The 17,902-nt window shown below is 46.9% G+C and overlaps 2 protein-coding genes and 1 long non-coding RNA gene across 4 annotated transcripts; 1 reads left to right on the top strand and 2 right to left on the bottom strand.

Moving 5' to 3' along the window:
* Positions 1–3,931: 3,931 nt before the first annotated feature.
* Positions 3,932–13,114, bottom strand: CCNL2 (cyclin L2). 2 transcript variants are annotated; one of them, XM_071767370.1, is made up of 12 exons: positions 12,742–13,114; positions 11,800–11,874; positions 11,412–11,521; positions 10,995–11,115; positions 9,819–9,883; positions 6,906–7,005; positions 6,718–6,822; positions 6,347–6,488; positions 5,746–5,863; positions 5,570–5,662; positions 4,920–5,270; positions 3,932–4,820 (listed from the first exon to the last, which is right to left on the bottom strand). In XM_071767370.1, exons 1-12 carry the CDS (start codon positions 13,072–13,074, stop codon positions 4,799–4,801), a joined length of 1,635 nt encoding a protein of 544 aa, XP_071623471.1. In that variant the 5' UTR covers positions 13,075–13,114; the 3' UTR covers positions 3,932–4,798. The 2 variants fall into 2 exon arrangements, with proteins under 2 accessions (XP_071623471.1, XP_071623472.1); XM_071767371.1 differs by lacking the exon at positions 3,932–4,820 and having other exon boundaries at positions 4,892–5,270.
* Positions 13,115–13,488: 374 nt separating this feature from the next.
* On the bottom strand, positions 13,489–16,878 carry MRPL20 (mitochondrial ribosomal protein L20). Its single transcript, XM_071767080.1, has 4 exons — positions 16,718–16,878; positions 15,617–15,727; positions 15,285–15,362; positions 13,489–13,895 (listed from the first exon to the last, which is right to left on the bottom strand). The coding sequence occupies exons 1-4, from the start codon at positions 16,802–16,804 to the stop codon at positions 13,722–13,724; spliced, it is 450 nt and encodes a 149-aa protein (XP_071623181.1). The 5' UTR covers positions 16,805–16,878; the 3' UTR covers positions 13,489–13,721.
* On the top strand, positions 16,251–16,837 carry LOC139806869 (uncharacterized). Its single transcript, XR_011730385.1, has 2 exons — positions 16,251–16,446; positions 16,591–16,837. It is a non-coding gene; the product is annotated as an uncharacterized lncRNA (long non-coding RNA).
* Positions 16,879–17,902: the final 1,024 nt, after the last annotated feature.

Below are 17,902 nucleotides of genomic sequence, written 5' to 3'. Positions count from 1 at the left end.
CTTGGAGCTGACGTTTTTCTTGCAGCTTGGGTTTTTCTGAGTTTTTACGCCCCCCCCCTCCCTTCTCAGAAAGTTTTTAAAGCTTTGGAAGGGAAAATTTTAGCTTTCAGGCTTCGGAAGAGAAATGTTTTCTTCCCTCTCTGGTGGAGATGACCAGGGAACTCACCCACTGTGCAGTCACCTAACAGCCTATGTCAGACTTCCTCAAGGGAAAAAAAACACAAAAGCAGAATGCTCTTTGCCATAGCAGGGACTGACTGCCTGGAGTGTGGCTCTTGTTCTTCTGGGCATCCCCTGGCTGCCCCTGTGAGGAGTGAGCCCGATTCAGAAGACTGAAGTAGACAATGGGGAAATCACTGCCCCCAGCATCCAGGGGTGCATAGAAGAACCTAAATAAGTTAAAAGTTCTCCACTGGGGGTGATGAAGCAGAGGCAGGAACTGAAGGCACACTTACAGACTCCTCAAGTCCAGAGGAGAGGCACAAAAGTGTTCAGAGAGGTGAAGCACTTCTCCCATGAAGACACCTGGGAGTCAGGGCTGTTCAGCTTGGAGAAGGCTCTGGAAAAGCCCCAAACATCTGAAAAGTCTGCCCTATTTCCCTTGTTTTTGCTTCTTTACTTCTAAACAACTGCAGTAGCTCCAAATAATGGGCAGGATCCCCATACCCAAAAGGTCTGTGGCTGATGGGTAGCTCAAGAGAAGGTTTGATGCTCACACATCCCCTTCCCAGGGTGAGATGAAGGTGAGAAGGTACTTGCAGCCATTCGCCCCATCTCAGGCCCTCAGACACAAGTGCTGACTGCAAACCAAGCAGTGAGATGGCTTCCTGAGCAGTGTTTGTATTGTTACCCCTGTGCAGAAAGTTGCTTCAGCAGGGTTTTTGTTTTTTTTAACATTAAGCAGGAAACTGAGTCCAAGGTTGAGTGGAGACAAAAGTGTTTGCCCATTGCAAAAGTTTTAAATACAAAGTATGTTTAGTTGAGCGTTGGGTTGCCTTTTTATAGCATCCTCCAGAGCACTTTGCAAACAATCCATAGGGGAGATTTCCATCACAAATTGCCCCTTTCCACAATAAATCAGTAAACATGGAACAGCAAGGGCAGCTGAGGGAGAAGAAAGGATTTGAGGCCACTGAGCCACAGGTCAGGGGACAACACCCAATTGTTACACTCTGATAGCTGACTCACCCCAAAAAGCTGCCATTAGTGCTCTGCCATAGGTAAAGAATGAATGTGGGGAGCCCATCACCCTTTATTTAAAGGGGATGGGTAGCATTTGATTCCCCTGTTCCCTCAAGCTAGTGGGAAAAGCTTAGCTCTGTGCAGAGATCAGCTGAGGCAATGAGCCAGCAGCAAGGTTACCCTGTACACCCATACCTGTATTTCAATCCTTTCCTTCAAATAAAGCTCCCAAAAAAATCTTTTTCCATCTCACAAACACATTCTCCTTTTCCAAGCAGTTTAATCATTTACCTTCCTTCCTGCGTGTACCGTGTTAATTTCAGAACAATTCTCTTTGTGCATTACCAACAGCATTTTGTTGGTTTTGGAGGATTTTCAAAACAAAAAATCCCTGTCAGGCATGAGACTGCTTAGTCCACCTCTTTGTGAATGTAATTTATTCGGTCCTTGCTGCCAGGCAGAGCTGGAATGGTGTGTGTGAAATAACAGCACTGATGAAATCTCAGCACAACTTTGCTGACCTGAGACATTGGAGACAGCCGTGAGGCACAGGAAAGCTTTGGTGGCCAACTCTGCAAACACAGATCTGAAGGTGTGATCCTCCACCTGCACGTTGGATCTGCAGCTCTGAAGTTGGCTCCTGAGGAAACTGGAGCCAGGAAGCCTGGAGGATTATTTCCCATGAAGGCAGGAGGACGAGGCTGTGCTGCTTTATCTGAGGAGAGAGACCCATAGCCTGGCCAAGCCTGCAGTGTCTGCCAAGTCAGAGGTTTCAGAGTCCCTCCAGAGCTCCTGGCCAGCCAGAGAACCTCTCCCCAAGCAGAGGAGGGACACGTGAACACCAGAGACAGAGCATAGGAGTAACCCGAGATGTCCTGATGAGTAAGAGCCATGCTGCAGCCCTCGGATGTTCAGAAAACAGAAGCCATAACTCACTGTGAGAGCCAAGACTTGTACATGCACGTACATAAGAATGTGGTGGAGTTTATATTTTAGGTAAACCAAAGCTCCCTGCCTTCTGTATTTTGTAATCTTTGTAACCATGAGAACTAGGTTTTTTTGCTTTTCTTAAGGCCAAGAGCATAAGTGAAGAATAACAAAATGACTTGCTCTAGCACTTAACATTTCCTCCAAAGACTGGGCTGATTTTTTTTCCAGGTTCTTTCCTGTGCCCTCTCACCTCCACTCGACACCTAGGACAGGACCTGTGCTTACAAAAGATGGGCTGAACAAATGGAAACTGGTGCCAAGGAAAGGAAATGACCTCCCAGCACCATTAATGGGACTACTGGCTTGCTTGTTGTCAGCAGCACACACTTCCCCAAGTTGTCTCAACAGCTCCCTGGGGCTGGGGTTCACAGGGCAAAACCATCACAGCTTCTCCTCGTTTTCATACATTTTCACACCCCCATGATAGGCACCCAGGCTGCTTCTGTGTGTCACAGGGCAAGATTCTTGTGCCCCCAGCTCTGTGACCTCCCAGAGATGACTCCCAGCTGCTGCCTGTGCAGTCTGTTCTGCCTCATACAGGACCTGAGCCATCACTGCTCACCAAACGTGGCAGAGGTGCAGCTCCTCGCACCCAAGAACCACCCCCGTGTTCAGCACCTCTCCCAACACCTCCTCGAGCTGCACCAAGCAACTTCTCCCAAACCCCCCCTCACTGCCAAGATACTCCTGTGCAAGATCAGTATTGGGCTTTTTACTGCTGAAGACAGCCTGTTCTCTTCAGAACAGGACATCTTTCCATCCTGTGATATAATCCCTTTTGTTTTGGAAACAAACTATTTTAATGCTAAAAAAACCCAAAAAAACCCACACTTTGTTTTTTCCTCTCCATATTTTAACAAATGTACTGGAAAGCAGGTTACTGTGCAGTCAGCACTGCACACAGGAACAGATTAATTTCTCTCCCAGTGACACTGTGCTCATGCAGAAGAGGGCACAGAGCCTGGGTCTTACCTTGTCCACACTGCTCTGCACAAGAACACCATGGCTGCAGAGGGCAGAACTGACACTCAACACACAGCTCTTCTTAAGTTGTTCTGGAGGAGGCTGCAGCTGCAAAACCTGCCTACATTGCTTATCTCACAAGTTGGACAAGAGGCAGTTCTAGAAGCATCCAGAGAATGAAATGATTGGACAGGGAAAAGCTGTCTTTCAGAACTGGAGTTACTAAACTGAGACTGGAGGTTGGCCTGCTCCAAGTAACACCCAGAACTCAGAATCAGACTTAAAATGGGAACTCTCCAGAGTACATTGCGACTTCAGGTAGTTCACATGTGAAGAGATCAAAGCTATTGTTTAACTGATAGACTAGAGGCTGGCTAGAGGAAAGCTGACTGAAAACCCTTTGCTCCCACCATTAAAAATTAAGAAAATTGCCAAGAGATTGGTTTGGATTTAGAAAAAGGATTAAAAGATTGACCGTCACACTGAACACCTACAAGACTGACCACAAAAACAAAACCCTCAGGCATCTTGTTCCCCCAGGGCAGACAGAAGTGGCTGAACCAGCAAGCAGTGGGGTTTGAGTAAGATCTACTCGAAGGCTCAAATGGCAGCACCCCAGCCTGCTCCTCCAGGAGCCCAGCATTTACTCTGACACTTACTCTGCTCATACCCAGGGTGTAATACCTCAGGCTAGTCAGAAAACTCCTACACTTTGGACAGTCCCTTCATCCAGCACCAGATTTCTTTCCTTATGAGTAGGCAGGGTGGTGTAAGCTCATAAGAAACTACTATCAAGTAATAGAAAATCAAATACTTTAATGAAATTAGGGAGCATGAGAGTAACAGCTCAGATATACCACTAGAACTGATACTACTGGGCTGTGGGGTTGTTTTTTGCTTTTTTTGTTGTTTTTTTTTTTTTTCAATGCTGTGTTCTCCAACAAGCATGCAGATTGACAAACTACTAATTCTTCAGTGTCAAAGATCCTGAGTAAAGAATTCCAAACAACTGAAAATGAATATATAGGAAATGTCTTATGAGCTGGTGGCCTGCACACAGCATTGCACAGATAAAAATATACTACTCTCAATACACAGAGCTAAATACTTTCACATTTATCAGAAATTTCTACACAAGTCTTTCGATAGAATTCAAGTTTTGAGTTTTCTGTATATATCTTCCAGCTGTATTAAACAAATGCTTATTTACATTATGGGTAAAGTGTAAAGGCTAATAAGGCCATATTCTCATACTGTACTGTAACACTGCAAAATATATATACACATATATAACCTAATATAGGCAACAGTTCTAAAAAGAACAAAAAAACAAAAAGTCACCTTACATTTGTACAACATAATTGAGTCAGTATGAAAAGACAGCTCTGAGCCACTCCAATGGTTTTGATCACCTGGCTCCTGGTTCCCCAGGGCAGGACTGCTGAGCACAGCACCCCACACAGGTCCTGCCTGCAGAACTCACCTCCCAACCACCACTGCAGAGCAGGCACAGGAGCACCCAGGGCCCCATTCTGCAGCGGGGTGAGGTGGTGCTGCAGCCCAGTCACCAAGACACTGCTCAGCTCCAGTCCCAGGTCCCATCAGCATCCTTCCTTTGGATTCCAGAGGGCAAGTACAGAGTTCCCAGCAGAACAGACATGACTCAAGCTGGGTGCTTTACAAACCTACATTGCAAAGACCAAAAAACGGGGAAGAAGAACTCCACTGCTTAAATTCCAAGGGGAAAAAAAACCCCTTTTTTGGGTTTTTTTTTCTTTATTCACCTCCTGTGCCTGCTGTGGCCAGGATGGTCTCTCTCATAGCGGTGACTTGCTCGCTCGTAGGAGCGGGAGCGCTCGTGGCGGTGGTTCCTGTAGTAGTGACTTTTCTTCTTGTACTTCCCAGAGTGGTCGGAGCGTTCCCGGGATCGGCTCCTGGACCGGGATGAGCTCCTGCTGCGGGATTTACGGGGTTTGTGTGTGGAGTATTTGTAGTCTTTTGATTTCTTGTAACTTCTCACCTTGGAAGTTTTGTAGCTGGAGCTGTGGTTGAACTGCCTGGGAGGGGAGTCGCTGCGGCTCCTGGAGCGGCTGTGGGACTTGGAACCACTCGATGTGGAGTAGCTTTCACTTTTCCTAGAGGAAAAAGGGGAGAAAACATGATTTCCACAATATTAACTGGAATTACTCTGCATTAGTGTCTAAATGTAGTGTGCGTTGCCCCTCTCAACAGTTTAAGTTCCATACAGACAGGTGCTCCTTGCTTGTAGAGCCAGGGTGCGCAAGCACAGCTGGAGATCAGGCTCTTGATTCTGCATCAAGAAAATCCCCATGGAAACCAATCCCGTGTCCCAGACACCATCACCTCTGGCTACTGAAGAACTTGGACTCTGGGAGCTCCTCCCAGCACACCCTTCTTTCCCAGCAGTACAGACCTGTGCTTGGGGGATGCTGATCTGGAGGGAGATCTGGAGTAACTCTGATCTCTGCTGCCACTTCGACTTCTGCTCTCTCTCCCTTTCTGAACGCTGTGAGAGACAAAACCCAGGAAGTTATTTTGCTTGAAGGAGCAACAGAGGGAAGAAAAGCTGTTTTATTCTGAGAGCCTTACCCATTCACTGGGCTGTTTGAATTTGTTCTTTTTGCTCCCTCTGTTTTCCTTTTAGCGTTCTTCATCGCCTGGACAGGGAGTGGTGAAGGTTTGTTTCCTTTCACCTCTTTTGGAGACTCTGGAAGCAAAAGCTTTTGTCACCTTATTTTGAAAGCAGGGGCAGTGACTGGGAGGAGGACTGAAGCCTCTCCCTCACCTCTTCCATTGTCTCTGCAAGCACCAGTTCAGGGCAGGTGCAGTTTGTGTCCACGTGCACGCAGGCAGGCACACACAACACCCACAGAAAGCAGAAGTTAATCATATGCATGCTTTAATAATGCCAATTGCAAGTTATTAGTTTGAGTTTTTGCCAAAACCACATAAAAACTAGTCCCTGGACTATTTAAATTTAAACGACCCTTAATTTCAGATTAATTAGTTTTTAGCCTTTAGCTGTTTCAAGAAATTCCGAAGTTCAAATGCTATGCAAACACTGCCATTTGAATAGCTGCTAGATGCCTGTTTAAAAAAGACCAAACCACACTGTATATACAGCCCAAAAGGGTTAAGTATTCATTTAAGATGAGAAAGAGTTATTAAAAACAAGTTACCTGCTACTTACCATTTTTTGGTATAGGGGAAAATCCTGATGTGTTGTCCAAACTTGGGACTCCCTCAGGTACTAGACCTTTAGCTTGTGCTTTTGCCTCTTCAATAGCTAATTTCTTCTTTTCTATTTTACTTTCCAGATCAGCCAAATCAACCTGTGAACAAAGGAGCACTGATTATGAAAGAACTTTGTAAATGAGACTTTCTGCTTACTCACTTTCAGGGGAAAGAATAAAACTTGGAGACCCAGGGGCTGGGACTACAATCCTGTTCCACCTCATGTCCCAGGCTTGCAGACAGCTCCAAACAGGATCAAACTTTTCCAACTCCTGCTTTAAGGGGCTGCCTCTAAGGAAGTTTCCCAATAAAGAACAAGAAGCAAACCTTTTTCCGAGTATAGAGCTGCAAAATTTTTATGCAGATTTCTTGAATCTCTTCCTCTGTTGCTCCAAAGAGCAAAAACCAGTGCGGACGGTTAGGAAGTGGAATCTGCAAAGGGAAGACGTGCTCAGGTCTCTGCTTCTCTTAAAAAAGATCTCACAAGCTTGAAATGAACATAAATGTCTGCTCACCTCCAGTGTCCTGGCTGCAAGGTAAATGCATGCACAGGCAATGCTTTCTGGCTGGAATCTTACAAAGACATCTGTTCTCAGGCTATCATTCATGTAATTCCTGAAAGACAGGAGAGCACCAAAGTTGCACAGCACTGCACAGCTGTTTGGGGTTTCTTTTTGTTTTGTTTTGTTTTTTTTTGGGGGGGGGGGTTTATTTTGGTTTTAAATCTATAAGGACTATTTCTTTCTGCATTCAGTTACTAGACTTTACTCCTGCAAATTTAAAGAAAAGTTGAATAATTTTACTAAAGATAAAAATAAAAAAAAAAAATCAATCCCTCAAGGGGAGGGATGTGTGACACAAATTAAGTTTGACTGACTGCTGAAAGTTCAGTTGTGAAAAGAGAACCAATTTTAACTTCACTTCTCCTTCTGGATCACTGCTGGCCTGCTCTCATGCAACAGACAAGTTACTTTTCACCAAGACAACATACAATATGATCTGAAGTACTCAGTTATAGACTTTAAGGTTCATATATTTCTCTGCAATAGGGGTCAACCCAAATGGTTTGCTGAAAGCTGCAGCTCCTGTAGCAGTTCTCCCATGAAAATCCAATCCACTTCCACATGCACCAACTTCCAGTGCCAACTTAAAGGGTGTCTTTTCCTTCAGAAGCTCGATTTTCCATCCAGAGGAGAATTCCTTTTGATGCAAAAAGCAGCCATAGAAGAAATCAGGGTGTTTGGGAACATCAGTTCAGGAGAACACTCAGTATTCAGGCAGAGCTCCTCTCTGGCACATGAAATACGGTTTCCAAATTGTCCCATTTCAGTAAGGTTGCTTAAAATGAATATTCACAGAATGAGAAAACTGCAAAATATTGCATATATTCCAGTCAGTACACTTAAGCATTACTCTAAATCTTAAATATACAAAGTAACTTCCTCTGAATATGTCAGCTGATATGCTTAAAAATAAATCTAATTTTTTTGAGCATGTATGTCAACCAGACACAAAAGAAAGTCCTCAAAATAATACACTTTCTGATAGTAGTAACTAACCAGGTGGGTACCCAGTACACAAGAATTCACTAACTCCCAGGACATCCATCCAGAGACCACAGCCCAGGCACCTATAACCAGTTTGCACAGGACAGACATGAGGAACTTGAACCCCGAGGGAATCAAACTCCCACTTACCCCAGAGAGGCAATGCTGAACATCAGCTCTTGCTTCTGGGAGAAAGAACTTCAAAACCTGCTTTTCTGATTCCACTACAAAGCCAGCACAAACCTTTTGGTAAAAGCAGTGGTAAACACAAGTGGTACTTCAAGTGTCTGGAAATCTTAAAGTTTTTTTCTCACTTGTCAAATTCAAACTTGCTTCCAAGTTTGGGCTCTGGATTTTTCCCTGTGGGCTCCAAAAGAGACACAGGAGGAAATGAATCCTTGTCACAATATTTTAAGAAAAAAAAAAAAAAGTGTTGTTGTAAAAATGCACATTTCAAGAAGCAATTATACTGGATATCCACCATTTTTCAGGTACTGGAAGCACCAAGTATCAGTGCACACATATGTTATTTTAATGCTTGAACCATTTCTCAGCTGGGGTTATTTCCTCCCTCCTCATCACTTACCCCTCCTTCTGTAACAAGTAGAAAACTGGTACTGAGCAGTCCATAACTCACACTTGAGTACTCCATGCAATGGTACTGGGAAGTTTCTCTAAGTCCCAAGTATTAGATTTGATTCCAAGCTTCTCATATTTACTGTTTTTCTAAATCGTTTACAAATGAAAACTAGATTTCAGCTTTTGTTGTGTCAAATTGTCCCATTAAGACTCAAATCCCACCTTAATTTACTCTTACTGTACAGAAATACATAATTTTTAACAGTTATAGAAGCATAACATTAAGAATATATTTCATAATGTCAACAAACAGGTAACTAGAATATACAACAGTCAAAATGCACAATAAAAAAACAAAAGTCAGAAAGTAGAATAAGCACAAGAAGCAGTTGGCCAGTTACTATACTATGGTGTTTATACCACCTGTCTAGAGTCAGCCTTCTCTTTGAAGAGCCTGCTTTGGTTTGACTGAAGACAGCAGCTATCCCTGCACCACAGGGCTTGGGCAGCAGAGGAGAAGTCTTAGTCACTTACCCTCAGAGGCTACCCTTTGATTAAAAGAGTACAGAAAAGAAAAGTCAAAACTGGTTCTCTACACACAGGTCACAGTACCAGACAGTTCAGTCAGCAGAAATATGATCTTTGGATTCACTAAAGGTTTTTAAACCACAGCATTGTTAAAAAGCATTACTGTTCAAAAGCATTAGCTGTTTTTTTAAAGGTTAAGACCTGGAATTTTACATAAGCTTCCCATCCCCAAGCAAATCTTTACTGAAGTGAGGGTGACCAAGCAGAGGACATTTCTTGGTAAACATGAAAACATTTGAGTTTATCCAGTCTTAGGAGCTGACATCTTGCATTATCCATACAGATAAAAGAAATTTATCTGTTCTGAGGTTTTGATACACCTGCAATCAAGTTCAAGCCCTGGGAAAAAACATTTCCCATAACAGACTTTGAACTACACAAAATTTTCTCTGGAGAGCCAAAAAAAAAAAAACAACCAAAAACCCCAAGAAAACTCTATAACCCACTCAACATTTTCCCTTCAGCTGAAAAGTGAAAGCAGAGAGGAGGGGAGTGAGAAGTCAGGGTGGAAAGCTACCTTACCATTAAAACAGTGCCTCTGACTTAAGAGGCCCATCAACATTTGGGTGGTGGTAGTTTGGGGCACACCAACAAACACTGCAGCTGTCTGGTGTGGCCACAATCATTTCTGAGCAATGCTGCCCAGGGTGTCTCAAGTGACATATTTCTGCTACTGCCCCTGCTGGTCTCTTGTAACAAAGAAAATCAACTTACCATGAGGTCTGGACCAGGTGCTGGTTACGTTCACATTCTAATACCTGAAGGTACATAACGATTATCTGGAAGATATGGGTTATTGGGTTATTAACCAGCATCTGGAGAGCCACCTCTCTACTTCAGAGGGACATCCATCAGGTATCTGTCACTCTCTTCCAAGTCCTAAACCACTCCAAGAGAGAACCTGCAACACCCCCAGTGTTTATCCACACAGCTGCTGCTCACCACAGGGATGAGATGACACTCAGCCAGCTCTGACCCTCCTAGCTCTCCATCTTCTGGGCTCAGTCCTCATGCTACTCATCTAGAGGTCTCCTCTTCAACTGTTTTCAAGCTAGGTCTGTTCTCCTACCCCATTCACGAGTCCTTTTTAGCTGGCACTTGGGAGAAAAAACATTGCTAGCTGCAATGAGCAGTGGCAGAAGTGGAAGAAGACTTGAGGAGAACAGCTCTAGTGTGTTGCTGTGTGTTGCTGTGTGTTGCTGTGTGTTGCTGTGTGTTGCTGTGTGTTGCTGTGTGTTGCTGTGTGTTGCTGTGTGTTGCTGTGTGTTGCTGTGTGTTGCTGTGTGTTGCTGTGTGTTGCTGTGTGTTGCTGTGTGTTGCTGTGTGTTGCTGTGTGTTGCTGTGTGTTGCTGTGTGTTGCTGTGTGTTGCTGTGTGTTGCTGTGTGTTGCTGTGTGTTGCTGTGTGTTGTGTAGCAATAGGTTGGCCAGGTCTAGTCTGGTTTGTTTTTTTCCTTAGGCTTGAAAGGAAAACAAGGATGCAGATAAAAAGCTACTCTAATAGCAAAATTCCACAGCAATTAACAAACAAATACCATTGTCCTCTGGGGTGCTGATAACATCAGAGAGTTCCAAGAGTCAAGCAGGATTAAAAGTACCACAAGGCAGCAGAAGTTTTGAGGGGAAGAAAGAGCAAGACCCCAAGTTCTGCTGGCAGAGAAGCAGGAGCTTCTCCTACCAGAGAGCTACTTGAGGCATAATGGTACTAAAGAACCAGCTTAAACATCTGCAGCAGTTCCATCTTCCAAGTTCCTAGTCTGACATGTGGTGTTTAAACACTGAGAATTGTCCCATTTTTAGGCAAGTCCTTCTCACTGTACAGTTCAGTGATCTCCTGAAAGCATTCACAGCACAGGGAACAATGATTATAAATTTAACTGTAGAGTACAAACCTTATGGGGATGCTTTACATGGACACAAAATCCCAACTCCTTTAACACTCTTCTTTCTGCCTTAATAATTTGATTCTTCAAGTTGACATATTCTTGATCCAGTATAAGAGGCACAGGTTTTCTGCAAAACAAATATGTATTCTGAAGATTATAACTTTGACCCCAAATATTTAACATATTTTAACACCTGCAGCTTAAATTGCATTTGTGTCAAGATAAGACACATCACCACTCCACCAAGAGTAAAAACAAAAGTTAAGTAAACAGCTTTGGGGTTTTCTTAATAAAAAGGATCAACTCCCTTCTCTCCTCCATCAGCTCTCAGGATGAGCAGGGAACGGCAGTACCAGCAGAGCAGGGAGTTTGATAATGGGGATAATGTGAGGGGTTTCTGTAGTGCTGGGAAGCCACACTCACTTCTTCTCCCGGATGTGCCTGAGGCGGTGGAACACGTTGATCACGTCCCGGATGCGCCGGGGAGCCTCCTCGATCTTGGAAGCCAGGTGGACACAGGCCATGGACACGTGCTGCAACAGAAGCAGTGACACACACTGATGCTTTGCTCCAGCCAGCAGCTGAGCACCTCAAACACAGCTTGAGGAGGGATAATGAGAGAAAACGGTGGCAAAACAGAGAAACGCCCCCCAAAAAGCGACAAAATTTGACCATAAATGATGTGGCTCAGCAAGGAACAACTTCAGGAGAGCAACCAACACTCTGAGCACCTGTATGCTGAGAGTTTGCCAAGGCAGATCAAATATTAAATAACATTTGCAGGCATAAAAGTGTTTGAATGTTTTCTTACCTCCATGGAATGCTTCACAAAAGACTTGGTATAAAAAAAACGCTGAAATAGCACCTGTCCTGTAGCCATAGCCACCTAAAAAAAAACAACCCAAAACCCAGAAATAACCACAACAGGCATCAACAAAACAACAACAACAAAACAACGACCAGGTCCAGAAAGAAATCGTCTGATTTCCACAGATTTAAGACCCAGAAGACCATCCAAGCTAAGTTCAGCAGTACCTAACAAAAATGATCACCACGACCTCAGTAGCCAATTTAGTAGCTCAAAATGAACGCTACAAAACCTACACTTTTTAGGTCACACACGTACATTAAGTAGTAAACTTGTAGAATGTATGGAAAACAAGCGCTCCAAATTAAGTAAAATAATTATGGGAAAAAACCTCAACACAAACACTAGAACCCAGTAAAACTACAAGTAACCACAGCACGCAAGAAAAACCACTTTTTCGGCATGGAAGGGGAAAATAATCGTACTATGACTTTTATATAATCATAACAGAAATCCGAGCAACTGAGCCTCCGTAGCGCAGAAACCTGGCAAGTTGTACACTCGAAGAGCACGGAGAACTCTCGAGATCGGCGCTCCCCAGGAAACAACCCCCTTCCCAGGTCACTACCACACAAAGGAGCCCCACAACTCCTTCTCCCCGCAGGCCCCGACCTTCCCGAAGCGCTGCGGAAGCCCCCGCCCTGCCCGGTTACATCACCCGCTCCCTGCCCCGGCCGGACGGGGAAGGCCGCAGGCCCGGCGAGAAGGCCCCGGCGGCTCTCCCTTCCCCAAAACCAGACAAAAAGTGCAGCTCCGCGGCTCCCCGGCTCCGCGTGGCTGCCGGGCCCCCTCCCCAGCGTCAGAACAAAGCTTTTCCCGGCCGGGAAGCGCAGACCCCCGGCCCCAAGGCCCGGGCCTACCGGGCAGGCCGCAGCCCGGCCCTACCTGCGGGAGGCGAAGGAGGATGCCGGCCGCTTGGATGAGCTCGCAGCCAGTGACCCGCAGCTCGGTTTCGGTGTCCGGGTCGAGCCCGCTGCTCATGGAGGGGGTGAAGCGCAGCGTGTGCTCGGGCAGCAGGCAGTTCTCCAGCGTGATCAGCACCCCCGAGTACAGCCGGTCCCCGATCAGCACCGCCCCGGGGCCCGCCACCGGAGCTCCGCTGCCCGTCGGGACGGGCCCCAACGCCGTAGCACCAGCAGCCTGAGGCCCGCCCGGGCCGCCGCCGCTGCCGCCTCCCACCGCCGCCACGGCCGCCGCGCTGCCCGGCCCCGCCGCCATTTTGTGGAGCCGCCGCCTGCCCGGGCCCCGCTCCTGCCCCGCCCGGCGGCACCCCCGGCCCCGCCCCTCCGCCCGCCGCCTATTGGTGGAGCGCCGCGGAGAGGCGGCCGCCGATTGGCCCGGCGGCTGTGACGTCAGACGCTGTCCCGCGGGGGCCGAGCGTGACGCACCCGTTCGGAATTCGAACGCGGCGGAGGGGGCGGGGCTTCCGGTGTGCCGAGGCACTTCCGGTAAGCGGAGCACTTCCGGTGTGCGCCATCTCCCTCAGGGACCCCCCCGGTCCTGTGCCCCCTCCCCACCGCTGCTGCGATGTCCCGGAGCCCGGGAACCCCTCCCTCCGGGGCAGCGGCGTTGCCTGTCAGCACCAGAAGTCACCGTTTCCCGTAGCAGTCACCAAAAAAAAAAAAAAAAAAAAAAAGAAAAAGCTTTTATTGGCAGAACAGAACAGAACACAAGGGGTACGGGCGCTGTGTGCGCTAACCTCGAACTCAGCTTTTTATCTCGACCCATGTCAGCCCCAGCAGTCGAGGGGACAAAGCCTCCCCTGAGGGTTTTGTTCCACAGCCAGGATTTCAGCAGCGGGCAGGGAACAAGAGGACTTCCCGGGACAAGTTCAGGTGGCACCAGGGATCTGCAGGGTCTTCGCCTCAGTAGTGGCGCACGATCCGTGAGAATATCCCCTCTGGCTCTTTGCCATCTCCCAGGGCAGCCAGGAAGCCCTCCTGCCTCCTCCTCTGGGCCAGGGCAGCCAGGGACTTGAATGTCTTTGGCTCATAAATAGCCAGATCAGCAATCATTTTCCTGTTCAGCTCCACCTGGGACTAAATGCAAGAAAAACTGTTGGTTGTGTAATTTTTAGGAACAGCACAACAATTCTTTATGATTACCCCAGGTCTTCGGGCAAACTCCCTTTTTTCTACAGTGTAGAATTTTGGAACAAGTGTCACCATGCTATGGAGGCCTCATGAACTGTGTAAAATTTGTTTGCTGACTTTCTCCAAGTCTGGTAGAAACCAAGAACTGAAGAAGCTCCACGTGTTCCAGCTTTGTCTCAGATCTTGGACATTATTAAAGTTTATTTGTGCCAGAAGCTGCTTGGGATCTTAAAATGTGCCCTGGAGCAGAAAAAGCAATCCTGCAGGGTCAGACACTCTTAGCAAGGCTGGACATGGCACAGCTAACTGCACATTCTAAAAGGGAGGTATTATTTCAATCACTTTGCTTCTTTTGGATCTTTTAACAAAGAACATTGCTCTGAGACAAGAATCAAAGGGACAGGAGGTATCTTGAGGGGAAGTATAGAAAAAGAGAAAAATGAATTAGCTTTTAGGCAGTGCCTGGTTCTTTGAGTTGCAGCATAATGAGGAGAGGGGCTGCATGGATTTCAGGAACTGCATTACTTCAAAGGAAACCTTAGAAACCTAGGAAGTTACCTATTTATTTGAACAACAGATGAAATGTTTTGAAATCTGCTGTACATTTCTGTGTACTTCCACTTTAAGCAGCAGGAACACCACCTTGTTATTACCTTCCCAGCCAAGAAAAACAGGTTTTAATTTTACAGTGCTAGCACCAAGAAATTAAATCCAATTCCCCAGCATGTTGAAGACCAAGGGACAATGGCACCAACTCTGCATGGGCAGAGCAGAGACTTCTGAGGGTTGTTTTTGCTAACCCAAACTTTGCATTTTAGAACTTTTTGAAGTAAAGGCAGCTGCCACTTCATGCCCACAGCAGCAACAAGTGCAAAAAGCATCTTACAGTCCCAATTCTTGAAGTTTTGGGTTCAGTGCTCACCAGGGTAAAAGGGGATTATGCATTTAAGGACAAAAAACAGGTTTAGGGCAGAACTTAGTTCCTGAAGTGAGTGAAACTCTTAAGCAGAAGTCCTTTCATGGCTACAGCCAGGAAGGCAGAGAGTGTTGGCACAAGCTCAGTCTGACAAAAAGAGTTTTCCAGACCCTCCTGTGCTGCTGAGGCTGCAAGCTGGAAGTCTCCACTGTTACTCTTCAAAGCCTTCAGTTCCTTGCAGCTGCATCCTGACAGCAGCCAGCAAACCTCTGAGATGTTTTGTCAGACTACATCTACTCAAAAAGAGTTCAGGGTTTTAAGAACTTGGCCTGGCACTTCAGAAGAACTCTTATCAGACATTTCCTCCAATTTCTGGTTCCAAAGTAATTCCAAAGTAATTCCTCAAGCACCACTCTTACCTTGAGCAGATTGCTGATGAAAGAAGGGTATTTCAAACCATGTTCAAGAGAAGCTGCTTCAATCCGAGTGATCCAGAGCTGAAAGTGTAAAAAAATCAGCATTTTGGATGACAAAAATCTTTAAAAGTAAAGCTCCTCTGACACTGATCTGCAAACACAACATTTTCAGGCCTCCAGGTGTGAGCTGTGTCACACACAGAGGGACTCTGCTGACTCCAGGGTCTTATTTTTCACTCACAGCTAAAAATACATTGAGATACCACCCCAGAAAGGAAAAAGGCTCCTTCAGCTCTGCTCCTCTCCCAGGTTAATGTTTGCTTTTGGCTCCTTACCCCTCGGAGGAATCTCTTCTTCTGTCTCCTGGCCTTTGTGGTCTTCACCAGAGCTCTCCTCACACTCCTCACTGCCAGCTTGTAGCAGCGGTTCTTCCTTCCACGAAAATGCTGGAAAAAAACCCCAAATCACCTTGCTTCAGTGGTCTTTGGGGCTGAGAAACCCTTTGGGTCATACTTAAATATGCTCGTTTGTGTGAAGGATCAAAAAATGCTTCCCAAACACCAGTGAAGCCTCCACACAAAGCAAATATTCCTGTTTTATAGCACTGAAGCTCAGCAGGCTGAAAAATTTCAGTCCAGCAAGAGGGAGCTGAAGCCAGAGCTCGTTTCAGGCTGTGGTCCCATTAAAACTATTTTCAGTGTTCTCAGCCAACCCCAGAACTCACAGATTTCTTCTCATCCCTTTCAGTTTTGTCAGTCCCAGCCCCTCGGGTATGTCAGAAACATTGCAAACAGAAACCAGATCACTGGAGCCACAACCAATATCACCCTATGGTGAAGCAGGAAACAGCAGCTGCACAGTCAGAGGAATCAGAGGGGAATCAGAGAGGAATAAGAGAGGAGTAAGAGGGAATAAGAGGGGAATGAGAGGGGACTAAGAGGGGACTAAGAGGGGACTAAGAGGGGAATAATCCCTGCTGGCTGCCTGGGCACCCCAGGGGCCCCAGAGTGTCAACATTTTCCACCCCAAGTCCTGGAGCACGAGGTGCCCTTGAAAAAGGTTCTTGCCCAGCCTAGGAACCACAGCTCCCTTCCACCTTCCAAAACGCACTCGGGGAGTGAGGTTCACTTCGCTTTTTAAATTTTTTCCCTGATTCTTTGCTCAGGTAAAGAAAAAAAACAACGGAACCCCAAACCCAGCCCCTGCGCTCCCCTACAGCTCCTCCCGTCCTCCTCCTCTTCTTTCCCCTTTCATTATTTCAGGATGCCAACACGATCGCCGGGTTTTCCCTTTTTTCTAATTATTTTAGGGTGCTGCACCCAGCCTATCGCCGACACCCACCGGGAAGGGGATCCCCCCCACCCGCTCCTCGGCCTCCGCCCGGAACCGCGTCCGGGTTCTGCAGGACCGGAGCACGGGGGTTCGGGGACACTCACCCGCGCATATTTAAGCACCTCCTGCACCCTCCAGAAGCGATCGGTCAAGCGGCTGCGCAGCCAACACCGAGCACTCAGCAGAACCATCCCCGCCGCACCGAACCGGACCCACCGGAACCTTCCGGGGCGGGGAGAGGGGAACGGGGCGGGGAGAGGGGGATAGGGGCGGGGAGAGAGGGATATAGGAGGGAGAGGGGGGATATAGGAGGGGAAGAGAGGTATAGGAGGGAGGAGAGGGGGATATAGGGAGGGGGGATATAGGGAGAGAGGATATAGGGAGAGAGGATATAGGGAGAGAGAGGGGGGATATAGGAGGGAGGAGAGGGGGATATAGGAGGGAGGAGAGGGGGATATAGGAGAGGAAAAGGGGGATAAAGGAGGGGAAGAGGGGATATAGAGCGGGGAGAGGGGGATATAGGAGGAGAGGGGGACATAGGAGGGGGAGAGGGTACATGGGGGGGTGTAGAAGGGGATGTGGGGGGGAAAGGGGGTGTGGGAGGGGAAGGGAGTCAGGACAAGGGCCCTGACCCCGACCCCGGCTCTTCTGCTCCGCATGGCTTGGAGCGGTGGGAATTTTGGGGTTGGAAAAGGTTGAAGAGCATCAGGTGCGACATTTCTCCCAGCAGCAGCGAGGCCACCACTACCCCGTGTCCCCCAGCACCACAGCGACACATCCTTGAAATCCTCCCATGGGGCAGCCTGGCCAGGCTCTGACAAACCCTGTCCTGGGAATAAGCTGTTCCCAAACTGTAAAATGCAAGATCCAACCAGGAGATGGTGCTGTCATTACAGAGTACTGGGAAACGATTTCTTAGCAACAAGTGTCTGCCGGCAGAGAACTAATGAATTCTCTGATTTATTTCAGCATCTCAAAGCAATGATGCTCGTGTCAGGAACAGCTCCGTAACTTGCACCATCATCGAGACATCTTTCCCATTTCTGGGCAGGTGTTTGTTAAGGATGGGGAAATTTCACAGAATTAGAAGCTGGGGGAATCTTTCTTACCATCACTGGGGTTTGTTTGACATGAAGTTCACTTGCTTGGTAGAAGAATTGGAATTAGAATGAGAATTGGAATTAGAGTGGGAGTTAGAACGGGAATTGGGATTAGAATTGGAATGAGAATTAGAATTAGAATAGAATTTCATTCTCTGGTGACTGTTTCTCTCTGTATTTTTCAATATC

Source organism: Heliangelus exortis, chromosome 23, assembly GCF_036169615.1.
Source record: "Heliangelus exortis chromosome 23, bHelExo1.hap1, whole genome shotgun sequence".
In the NCBI taxonomy this organism is placed as follows: Eukaryota; Metazoa; Chordata; class Aves; order Apodiformes; family Trochilidae; genus Heliangelus; species Heliangelus exortis.
This window is presented reverse-complemented; position numbering and strand designations above follow the sequence as displayed.